Source organism: Cololabis saira, chromosome 6 (assembly GCF_033807715.1).
Source record: "Cololabis saira isolate AMF1-May2022 chromosome 6, fColSai1.1, whole genome shotgun sequence".
In the NCBI taxonomy this organism is placed as follows: Eukaryota; Metazoa; Chordata; class Actinopteri; order Beloniformes; family Belonidae; genus Cololabis; species Cololabis saira.
Window position 1 is genome coordinate 48,699,370 of NC_084592.1, and position 12,230 is coordinate 48,711,599.

The 12,230-nt window shown below is 42.4% G+C and overlaps 1 protein-coding gene across 1 annotated transcript in view; it reads left to right on the forward strand.

Moving 5' to 3' along the window:
• Positions 1-12,230, forward strand: part of LOC133446254 (uncharacterized) — a gene marked incomplete at its 5' end in the record, with an annotated part of 57,876 nt that overhangs the window by 43,164 nt on the left and 2,482 nt on the right. The window contains 4 exons of the mRNA XM_061724254.1: positions 5,719-5,895; positions 7,091-7,264; positions 7,999-8,175; positions 11,860-12,033. Of these exons, the coding sequence (XP_061580238.1) occupies positions 5,719-5,895; positions 7,091-7,264; positions 7,999-8,175; positions 11,860-12,033 (702 nt within the window). The remainder of the gene's footprint in view (positions 1-5,718; positions 5,896-7,090; positions 7,265-7,998; positions 8,176-11,859; positions 12,034-12,230) is intronic.

The following is a 12,230-nucleotide window of genomic DNA, read 5'->3' on the forward strand; positions in this document are numbered from 1 at the left end:
ATGGGCGTGGCAAAATGGCTCAACAGCGCCCCCTTGAAAACTTTGTGCCTCAAGCCCCACGATAAGGTTTGACGTACATGCACGAAAATCGGTACACACCTGTATCATGGCCGAACTTAAAGAAAAGTCTCATGGCGCCATGGCCGAAACCGAACAGGATGTCGGCCATTTTGAATTAATCGTGTTCTTTTGTCGAAATTTATGCCATTCCTTTGGCAGTTAATACGGCCCGAACCGTAACGTGCACCCAGGTGTGTTATACATCAAAATGTGCGTCTCCATCCTGCGACACCACGCATTACTTTTCTCTTTCAAAAGCGTTACCGTGGCGACGCTAGACGCCAAAAAGCGCGCCCACCCATCATCTGATTGGTTCAGACAGAAAAAACTTTGTTCCTCAAGCCCCATAATACGGTTTGACGTACATGAACGAAAATCGGTACACACCTGTATCATGTCGCAACTTTAAGAAAAGTATCTTGGCGCCATGGCCGAATCTGAACAGGAAGTCGGCCATTTTGAACATTCTGAATTAATCGAGTAATTTTGGAGCAATTTATGCCATTCCTTCGGCAATTAATACGGCTCGAACCGTAACGTGCACCGAGGTGTGTTATACATCAAAATGTGCGTCTCCATCCTGTGACTACGCGCATTACTTTTCTCTTTCAAAAGTGTTACCGTGGCGACGCTAGACGCCAAAAAGCAGACCCCCCCATCATCTGATTGGTCCATATTTGATAGTTCCCCAAAAGTCACCAGATTTTGCACGCAAGCCAGGCCTGGCGAAAAATTTGATATTTAATGGTTTGCATTAATGGCCGTGGCAAAATGGCTCAACAGCGCCCCCTTGAAAACTTTGTGCCTCAAGCCCCACAATACGGTTTGACGTACATGCACGAAAATCGGTACACACCTGTATCATGTCGCAACTTAAAGAAAAGTCTCTTGGTGCCATGGCCGTAACCAAACAGGAAGTCAGCCATTTTGAATTAATTGTCTAATGTTGGCGCAATTTATGCCATTCCTTCGGCAATTAATACAGCCCGAACCGTAATGTTCACCCATGTGTGTTATACATCAAAATGTGCGTCTCCATCCTGCGACTACGCGCATTACTTTTCTCTTTCAAAAGTGTTACCGTGGCGACACCAGACGCCAAAAAGCGCGCCTCCCCATCATCTGATTGGTCCATATTTGATAGTTCTCCAAAAGTCACCAAATTTTGCATGCAAGCCAAGCTTGGTGATAAATTTGATATTTCATGGTTTGCATTAATGGGCGTTGCCTAACGGCTCAACAGCGCCCCCTAGAATACTTTTCTCTGCTATAACATTTGAATGTTTTGACATAGAGAGTCGTGGGTGGTGTCATGGGACTCTGTAATGAGTCCTTGAGCTTCTTTGGCCTTAATTAGCCCCGCCCCTTCTTCTGATTGGTTGTCCCTATTTTCTGCTATAACTTTTGAATGGTTTGACATAGGAAGTCGTGGGTGGTGTCATTTCTGATATGCTAATGGGGGGCGGTGGCCTTGAGTGCGAGGGCCCGTTCATCGCTGCTTGCAGCTTTAATTTTATTTGTTATGTTTTTGTTAGTTTTTTATTCCAACTCTTCTCAGGTTGTAAACTGGAAGAGAAACCAGTTTAGATCAGACATGAAGATGAATCAGCTCAAATGTGATTTTCTAACATACTTTTCTGGGCTTCTGAGAGGCTTCTTCCATCAGTAGTTTCAACAGCTGGATCAGCTGGATCAGCTTCCCCCTCCCTTCCTGAAACTCCAGAGAACTTCATTCAGAGGTTGAAGCTGCTGTATGTGACCTTTACATGTCAGCTTCATGACGGGTCACCTGCTCCCTGATCACACGTATCTTTGCTCCTTTCTGCTCAGTTTTCTTCCCCTGAGTTTCAGACAGGGAGCTGATGAAAACCAACACTTGGAGCTCAGTGTCTTCAGTCATTAATCACCAACATGTTTGACCAGATGAAAACCTGCTTTAGTAAATCACTGACTCTGGATGGAAAACGGCAGTGAGCTGCATGTTGAGACGATATCAATGAAATGTTGGGGTTTAAACTGTAAAACTGAAACCAGAATATCCTGCTGATCTGATGAATTTTAACTGATGAAAACATTTATCTGTCATTCATTATTAATCTGAAGCTTTTGACCAGAACTTTTTCAATTCAATTCAATTCAATTTTATTTATATAGCGTCTAATACAACAGAGTTGTCTCTAGACGCTTTACAGGGACCCATACCCAGAACATGACCCCCGAGCAGTTATTACATAAACAATGGCAGGTAAAAACTCCCCTAGTGGGAGAAAAACCTTAAGCCAAACAGTGGCAAGGAAAAACTCCCCTTTAGGAGGGAAGAAACCTTGAGCAGGACCAGGCTCATCAGGGGGGACCCTCCTGCCGAGGGCCAGACTGGTGGGTCAGGGACGGCAACAGCACAGCAGGCAGGTGGAAGCAGCAACGGGATGACCGGGGGTGGGGACCGCAGGCCAGCACACAGCTCCCGAAGCTCCGGCCCAATCAGCAAGTCCCAGGTTGGGGTGCAGGGTCAGGAAAAGACTTGTGCTCCTTAATGCAAGCTACAAGCCACCCATGGCCACCTGCAGGACAAAAGAGAGAAAAGGGAGGAGAAGGGGGGGGCAGCAACGGGATGACCAGGGGTGGGGACCGCAGGCCAGCACGCAGCTCCCGAAGCTCCGGCCCAATCAGCAAGTCCCAGGTTGGGGTGCAGGGTCGGGGAAAGACTTGTGCTCCGTAATGCAAGCTACAAGCCACCCACGACCACCTGCAGGTTCCGGTGTCCGGCAAAGGATGCTGCAACATGGACAAAAGAGAGAAAAGGGAGGAGAAGGGGGGGGCCAGCACAAGAAACCACAGGAGCGACTCTGACACACTAAAGTTTACACTACCTAGAGATTTACCAACACCAGCTAGAGGTTTACTAAACACTAACTATAGGCTTTACTAAACAGAAATGTTTTAAGTTTAGTTTTAAAGGTGGAGGTGGTGTCAGCCCCCTTAACCCAGATTGGAAGTTGGTTCCATAGTAGTGGCGCCTGATAGCAGAACGCCCGCCCTCCAAATCTACATTTAGATACTCTAGGAACTACAAGTAAACCTGCACTCTGAGAACGGAGAGCTCTGACAGGAACATAAGGCACTATCAGGTCTTGCAAATAATGCGGAGCTAAGCCGTTTTGGGCTTTATACGCAAGTAATAAAATTTTAAATTGGATTCTGAATTTTACGGGTAACCAATGGAGCGACGCTAATACTGGAGAGACGTGGTCTCTCCTGCTAATTCCTGTCAGTACTCGTGCTGCTGCATTTTGGATCAGCTGGAGCCTATTCAGCAAATTACTTGGACATCCTGCTAACAACACATTACAGTAATCTAGTCTAGAAGATACAAACGCATGAACTAGTTTTTCTGCATCACTCTGTGAGAGGATTTTCCTAATCTTTGCAATATTACGGAGATGGAAAAAGGCTATTTTACAAACCTGATTGACATATGGTTTAAACGACAAATCCTGATCGAAAATAACACCAAGATTTCTCACAGTTGCACTGGAAGCCATCGCAACACCATCTAATCCCTTCCTAAGATGCTCTGGACCAAGAATGATAACCTCTGTTTTATCTGAATTTAGAAGCAGGAAATTTCTGGACATCCAGTCCTTGATGTCCCTAAGACATGCCTGAAGTTTAACTAACGGTTCTGTTTCATCCGGCTTCATAGACAAATAGAGCTGCGTATCATCAGCATAACAATGAAAGTGTATGCCGTGATTCTGGATTATACTTCCCAACGGCTGCATGTATAAACTGAACAAGATTGGCCCTAGCACTGAACCCTGCGGAACACCATAACAGACCCTTGACTGTTCTGAAGAAACCTCATGTACATGAACAAACTGGAACCTGTCAGATAGGTATGATTTAAACCAACATAGAGCTGTCCCTTTAATCCCAACAACATGCTCTAACCTGTGCAGTAAAATGCCATGATCTATTGAACTTCTGACCCTGACCCTGACTTCTGATCTGAACTTTTGACCCGAACTCAGTCAGAACGTTTGATGCAAAAGAACAGAAAGTCGAATTGTTGTCTTAATCCGACCTATATCGAATTTTTAGCCGGGCTGTAGACGAACCGAACTGAAGCTCTTGAGATTGAGCTTTTGGTGCCAGATAATGTGTCCAAATCGAGTTCTTTTTCGGCATGTATACACAACCCACACTTAGCCGAGCTACTGGCTCACCCTTAGGGAAGTGACGAGCTGCAGGAATAATAACAGTCAGGCATCACAACAACACGGTAACAGAAGAAGAAGAGGGAGTCTTTGCTGGATCTTACCTGCAACACGGTCAGGCTTAGTATGTACGACATTTACAGAGCTGCTGCATCGTTAGCGTACATTTTTTTGCATGTTGTCCTCCTTCACGCTTGTTTACTAATTGTACCGGAAGAATGCCAACAAGAAAGTGTATGTAGCGCCACCTAGTGTCCCGGAGTCGAATGCACCTCATTCAATAATCGATTGTCTTCTCGTGCATTTATATTTTTTCTGAACCTCCAGTTTAATCTTTAGCTAGATTGTTGCCAACAGCTGGATTCAGATGTGCATGTAACGGAACTGACTGTTGGATGAACGACTGAGCTGGTCTCAGCTTAGGGTTCATGTTCAACTGTTCAAGAATGAAGAGGAAAACCTGCTTAACACAGGAAGTTTACAAGCACCATCAGGACCTCCAGGAGTTCTGATTCTAGTTCAGCTTTTGTCGGTACAGCTTCTGAACGTCTGGCCGTGTTGAACTTGCTCCATAGTCCACTCCTCTGATCGATGGTTCAGGTGTGTTTATCGTCTCAACTTCCTGCTGCTTCATCATCATTCAGTCACTTTTCATTTCGACACAAACCTGCTATGATCCAAGTATCAGTCCGTTCTGTTAGAACATTCACACGGTCCTGACTGTCGGACAGAACCAGACAGGTCCGAAAGAAGCTGCTGAGGTCAGACGAGGACGGAGACGTTCAGTCCAGGACAAAGAAGAGGACCTGGTTCAAGGACAACATGCCTTCATGAACTTTCATCTCTTTTCAGATTCAGATTCAGACTTTTTATTGTCCTTATAGAGGGCACAACGAAATTAAAGGCAGGGAGTTTCTAGAACTTTATGTAGTTGACTGGATTTTCAAGAAGAATGGGGCAATTTTCATAAACTGCTGACAAAGCATTAAAATTGATCAACAAAAGTTAATTGATGACAAAGCAGACGTAATATGAGATGATGAATAAATGAGGTAACATCCAGTCAGCGACTGGTAAATGAACGTAAATGTTGTAACGTCTCCGTCAGAAGGGGAGTGGTAGCCTTGTGGTTGCAGAAGTGGACTGGAGTCTGGAGGACCAGGTTCAAGCCCCCAGAATGCAACCCAGGTCAACCACCCTGGGCCCCTGAGCAAGGCCCTCAACCCCAACCGCTCCCCGGTATGAACGGTGCCGTTCATATGGCAGCCCACTGCTCTCTAGTCTCTAGAGATGGGTTAAATGCAGAGACACCAAATTCCACCAGCCTGGCTGTGTGGTCATTAATATATATAAAAAAAAACCACGTCTTCATGTCAGCTGAACTGATGTAAAGAAAAAAACATATGTGATTAGATTTTTATTTCCCTGTTTCTTTATTCAGATTGAAGAGCTGCAGGTTGTCAGAGATCAGCTGTTCTTCTCTGGTCTCAGCTCTGAAGTCCAACCCCTCCCATCTGAAACATCTGGACCTGAGCTGGAACCAGAACCTGCAGGATTCAGGAGTGAAACATCTGTGTGGATTCCTGGAGAGTCCAGACTGCAGACTGGAGACTCTGAGGTCAGACATGTTTTAGTTGTGTGTTCAGATGAATCTGATGTGAAAGTTGTGTTGACACTAACCTGCAGACATCAGACTGATCTTCTACTGATCCACACTGACCATCTGACTGCTCTGAGTTCTTCTTCTCTGCTTTAGTTTCATCTTAAAGTTCCTCTTCTGATTTATTACATAAAACTAAACATTTGAATGTGTCAGACAGGAACAAATGAAGAACCAGAGATGTGTCTGAACCTGGAATAAAACATCTTCAGAAATATTAATTAACTTAACAGCTAATACATTCAGAAATGTCATCCAGACGCTGTTAATAAACTGAGAGTCTGACAGACAACAGTGGACAGACTGAATGTGTAGTCGTCCAATATATGAGTTATAGAGATCATTTACTTCTTACTGTGGTTGAAATCAGTCAAACCAACGTTGGCTTTGACTTTGACTTTAAGTTTCATTTTAACAAAAATCTATCTGCACGCGAAATACTAGAAGTACAAATACGTGAAAGTTGAGGCTGTTGTGCTCTCTGCAGTTTTCATTATGGACCAATCTGTGTGCTGAAATACGGAGAACACTGGAAACAGCTCCGCTCACTCAGACAAGTGCAAATTGCACTCAGCCGCAAAACCTTATGGGCGTGTTTGCTCCGGTATATCATTGGAGCAAAATCTTTTGTGAATAGGATCTTAAAGCAGGGCAAATTGCGGGCGCTAATGCAGCGCAATTCACAGCGCTATTTGCGGACGCAATCTGTTCTTTGTTGATTTACCCCTAAGATTCTAACGTTTGTACTGACTGAGATATTCAAACACAACATGTTCCAGTAACAAGTTGTTCATCTGCTTGGTTAACACTTGATACTAGTTTTGCTACATTACATATTAAACATCAGTTCATCATGTTTTTGTGTCTCTGACATTCAAACAAATGCTTCATTTTCTCTTCATACAAATTAATGAGTTGACATTTGTCCAAGAATTCCTCCTGACATGTTTGTTTGCGTGGAAACTTGAATCATCTGGCTAGACAACATGAGTTTGTATGGGTGGATCCACTGGTGGAGCTGCAGAGCTGAAGTCACTACGTCTTTATTGGAGCAGCAGCATGATGTCATGAATATTGATGAAGATCTTTTTCACTGGTTCTGTTGGAACCTGCATCCTGGTGGATCAGCTCATATATTCTATTCTTTATTCAGATTGGAGCGCTGCAGTTTGTCAGAGATCAGCTGTTCTTCTCTGGTCTCAGCTCTGAAGTCCAACCCCTCCCATCTGAAACATCTGGAACTGAGTATCAACAACCTGCAGGATTCAGGAGTGAAACATCTGTGTGGATTTCTGGAGAGTCAAGACTGCAGACTGGAGACTCTGAGGTCAGACATGTTTTAGTTGTGTGTTCAGATGAATCTGATGTGAAAGTTGTGTTGACACTAACCTGCAGACATCAGGCTGATCTCCTGCTGAACCACACTGACCATCTGACTGCTCTGAGTTCTTCTTCTATGCTTTAGTTTCATCTTAAAGTTCCTCTTCTGATTTATTACATAAAACTAAACATTTGAATGTGTCAGACAGGATGAAGAAGTCCTGCTTGTTATTCTGGTCCAGACCAGGTTAGTTGAACACCAGAAATCTCCATGGTAACGAGTCAAGACCTGCTTCTGTGCAAACACTTATATTCTAACGTTTGTACTGACTGAGATATTCAAACACAACATGTTCCAGTAACAAGTTGTTATCTGCTTGGTTAACACTTGAAACTAGTGTTACTACATGAAATATTAAACATCAGTTCATCATGTTTTTGTGTCTCTGATATTCAAACAAATGCTTCATTTTCTCTTCATACCACTGAATGAGTTGACATTCGTCCCAGGATTCCTCCTGACATGTTTGTTTGTGTGGGAACTTGAATCATTTGGCTGCACAACATGAGTTTGTATGGATGGATCCACTGGTGGAGCTGCAAAGCTGAAGTCGCTACGTCTTTATTGGAGCAGCAGCTTGATGTCATGAATATTGATGAAGATCTTTTTCACTGGCTCTGTTGGACTGTTGGAACCTGCATCCTGGTGGCTTCAGCTCACATTTTTTATTCTTTATTCAGGTTGTGGAGCTGCAGTTTGTCAGAGATTGGCTGTTCTTCTCTGGTCTCAGCTCTGAAGTTCAACCCCTCCCATCTGAAACTTCTGGACCTGAGTGGGAACCTGCACCTGAAGGATTCAGGAGTGAAACATCTGTGTGGATTTCTGGAGAGTCCAGACTGCAGACTGGAGACTCTGAGGTCAGACATGTTTTAGTTGTGTGTTCAGATGAATCTGATGTGAAAGTTGTGTTGACACTAACCTGCAGACATTAGGCTGATCTCCTGCTGATCCACACTGACCATCTGACTGCTCTGAGTTCTTCTTCTCTGCTTTAGTCCACCAACAATTTGTGTCTTTTTAAAGTTCCTCTTGTGATGTGTCTGAACCTGGAATAAAACATCTTCATAAACATTAATTAACTTAACAGCTAATATGTTCAAAAATGTCATCCAGACGCTGTTAATAAACTTAGAGAGTCTGACGGACAATAGTGGACATACTGAATGTGTAGTCGTCCAAAATTTCATTTCATTTCATTTCATTTATTCTTTATTTCATTCAAAAAAACAAAACAATTCAATACAAATACAAATGTTCTTAAATTGTGAATGAAAAGGGAGCAGAAAGAAGAAGAATCTTATCTGATCTGCCCCTTTTTCCAAGAAATAACTTCACAAATAACATAATAAAAAAAACAACAACTAAGTGAATAAAAAACTAAAATAAAATAAAATTACCGCCGTTTATGGGTATGTCAATCAAACTTAACTAACATATTTCATTATATTTACTTAACATACAGGCTTTAATTGTTCTTTTGAATGTAATGTTTGATTTGGATTCTTTGTTTTCTTTATTCAGATTGTTCCATAAACTGATTCCTTTCACAGAAACACAACGTTTCTATCAATTTACTCCTGCATCTTGGTTTTTTAAAAATCTCTGTTCCTTTTAAGTTATACTTGCTTTCTATTTTTTCAAATCTTTTCTGAATGTTGATTGGTAAAGTTTTTTTATGAGCTTTAAACATAATTTGTAGAATACTATAGTGTACTAGTTAATAAAATTTCAACAATTTTAACTGAAGGAATAATGGATTTGTTGGATCTCTATATCGTTTTCTACTGATTATTCTTATGGCTCTTTTTTGCAGAATGAAAATTGATTGAATACGGTGCCTTGCGAAAGTATTTGCCCCCCTTGAACTTTGTGACCTTTTGCTACATTTCAGGCTTCAAACATAAAGATATAAAACTGTAATTTTTTGTGAAGAATCAACAACAAGTGGGACACAATCATGAAGTGGAACGAAATTTATTGGATATTTCAAAATTTTTTAACAAAAAAAAAAACTGAAAAATTGGGTTTGCAAAATTATTCACCCCCCTTAAGTTAATACTTTGTAGCGCCACCTTTTGCTGCGATTACAGCTGTAAGTCGCTTGGGGTTTGTCTCTATCAGTTTTGCACATCGAGAGACTGAACTTTTCGCCCATTCCTCCTTGCAAAACAGCTCGAGCTCAGTGAGGTTGGATGGAGAGCGTTTGTGAACAGCAGTTTTCAGTTCTTTCCACAAATTCTCAATTGGATTCAGGTCTGGACTTTGACTTGGCCATTCTAACACCTGGATATGTTTTTTGTGAACCATTCCATTGTAGATTTTGCTTTATGTTTTGGATCATTGTCTTATTGGAAGACAAATCTCCGTCCCAGTCTCAGGTCTTTTGCAGACTCCATCAGGTTTTCTTCCAGAATGGTCCTGTATTTGGCTCTATCCATCTTCCCATCAATTTTAACCATCTTCCCTGTCCCTGCTGAAGAAAAGCAGGCCCAAACCATGATGCTGCCACCACCATGTTTGACAGTGGGGATGGTGTGTTGAGGGTGATGAGCTGTGTTGCTTTTACGCCAAACATAACGTCTTGCGTTGTTGCCAAAAAGTTCGATTTTGGTCTGATCTGACCAGAGCACCTTCTTCCACATGTTTGGTGTGTCTCCCAGGTGGCTTGTTGGTTTAAACAACACTTTATATGGATATCTTTAAGAAATGGCTGTCTTCTTGCCACTCTTCCATAAAGGCCAGAATTGTGCAGTATACGACTGATTGTTGTCGTATGGACAGAGTCTCCCACCTCAGCTGTAGAGCTCTGCAGCTCATCCAGAGTGATCATGGGCCTCTTGGCTGCATCTCTGATCAGTCTTCTCCTTGTATGAGCTGAAAGTGTAGAGGGACGGCCAGGTCTTGGTAGATTTGCAATGGTCTGATACTTCTTCCATTTCAATATTATCGCTTGCACAGTGCTCCTTGGGATGTTTAAAGCTTGGGAAATATTTCGTATCCAAATCCATTTTTAAACTTCTCCACAACAGTATCTGGGACCTGCCTGGTGTGTTCCTTGTTCTTCATGATGCTCTCTGCACTTTAAACGGACCTCTGAGACGATCACGGTGCAGTGGCAGGGGCCAAATACTTTCGCAAGGCACTGTATATGTTTTACAGGCATTTCCCCAAACTTCAACACAGTAGGTCAGATATGGAACAATCAGAGTGTTATATAAAATGTACAATGCTTTGTTGTCCAATGAATCCTTTACTTTGTGTAACAGAGCAATTGTTTTTGATATTTTTATGTTTGTATAATGTGATTTCCAATTCAAATTCTCATCCAGCATGACACCCAAAAACTTGGTTTCGTTGTATCGTTGTATGCCACCTGTAGCTTTTTCATTTTAGCACTGGTATAATGGCACCACAGGTGAGCGGTGTATAGCGGAGTGCAGTATGTTTTAAACAGTGCTGTTTTAACATTATCTGTACACATGTGAAACTTACGTGCCAGCATATTAGCTTGGCCATATAGTTTACAGCACTGACGCTGCAAATCATCATCGTCACTGAAATCATCCCTGATTATGTGGCCCAGGTATTTAAACTTCTTTACAACCTCTAATACTTCTCCTGCCAAAGGAAAAAAGAGAGAAAGGTAATCTTCTGACCGTCCTTTGTTTTGCAGATCATGACAACACTCTTTAGAATTGAACAATATATCAAATGAAAACCCATTCAGTACAGATCCATAGTAGCTGCTGTAGGCCAGCACTGTACGGAGACAATACAACTAGATCATCTGCGTAGATCATATGATTGATAAGGTTGTCCCCCACCTGCAACACTCATTGAGCTGTCTAGATAAATCATCCATGTATGAATTAAATAATAAAGGCTATAAAATCCCCCCCCTGGCGCACGCCATTGGACACCAGAAAGGGTGTGGATGTTCTCCTTCCCCACCTGCATAGTTTGGTGAGAATACCAAAACGATACGATCAAAGTCACGTAAGGCATCCAGAAAACACATAAATATTGTACTATTATGACTTCTGTACTGGCTGACAATTTCCTTAAGTGTATAAATACATAGGTCCGTGCCATGTTTTTTCTTGAAACCGAATTGGTTGTCGTGGTTGCTGTATACTCTTTGAGCCTGTCCATAAGAATACCCTCTAGTACCTTAGACATAATGCTCGCTAGTGCAATTGGTCTGTAGTTGTCTATGCTGTCTAGGCTTTCCTGCTAATACCCAACATGTAAAAGCTTCTTTAGCCTCTGCATGTTGTTCTTTGACATATATATTCCAACCTGGTCTCATGTTATCTCGTCTACTCGTCTACTTTTTTTTCTTGTAAGTGAATTGCCTCCCATAACCAAACAATTTACTATATTATCATCCATTTTACACGGGTCATTATACTGGCCACCGTCCTTACAATTAATGTTCCCGCATGAAATGGCATTAATATATTATCTCATTTTCACTGGTTCTGTTGGACTGTTGGTACCTGCATCCTGGAGGCTTCAGCTCACATCTATTCTTTATTCAGGTTGTGGAACTGCACTTTGACAGAGATCAGCTGTTCTTCTCTGGTCTCAGCTCTGAAGTCCAACCCCTCCCATCTGGAACATGTGGACCTGAGAGGGAACTACCTGCAGGATTCAGATATGAAGCAGCTTTCTGATCTGGTGGAGAGTCCAGACTACCAGCTGCAGACTCTCAGGTCAGTGGAGGTTGGACTCGGTTCTGCTGCTTCCAGCAGTTTTCTACTAAAACCTTTTCGTATCAAAACAAAGATCATTGTTTCCAGTAAAGCTGCAGCTTCTCAGCAGCTGCTTTCCCCAGTAAAGCTGTGAGAGGAGGATGATGACAGGCTGCAGGATTGGACAGAAAGACAGAGACAGCAGTCAGCCAATCAGA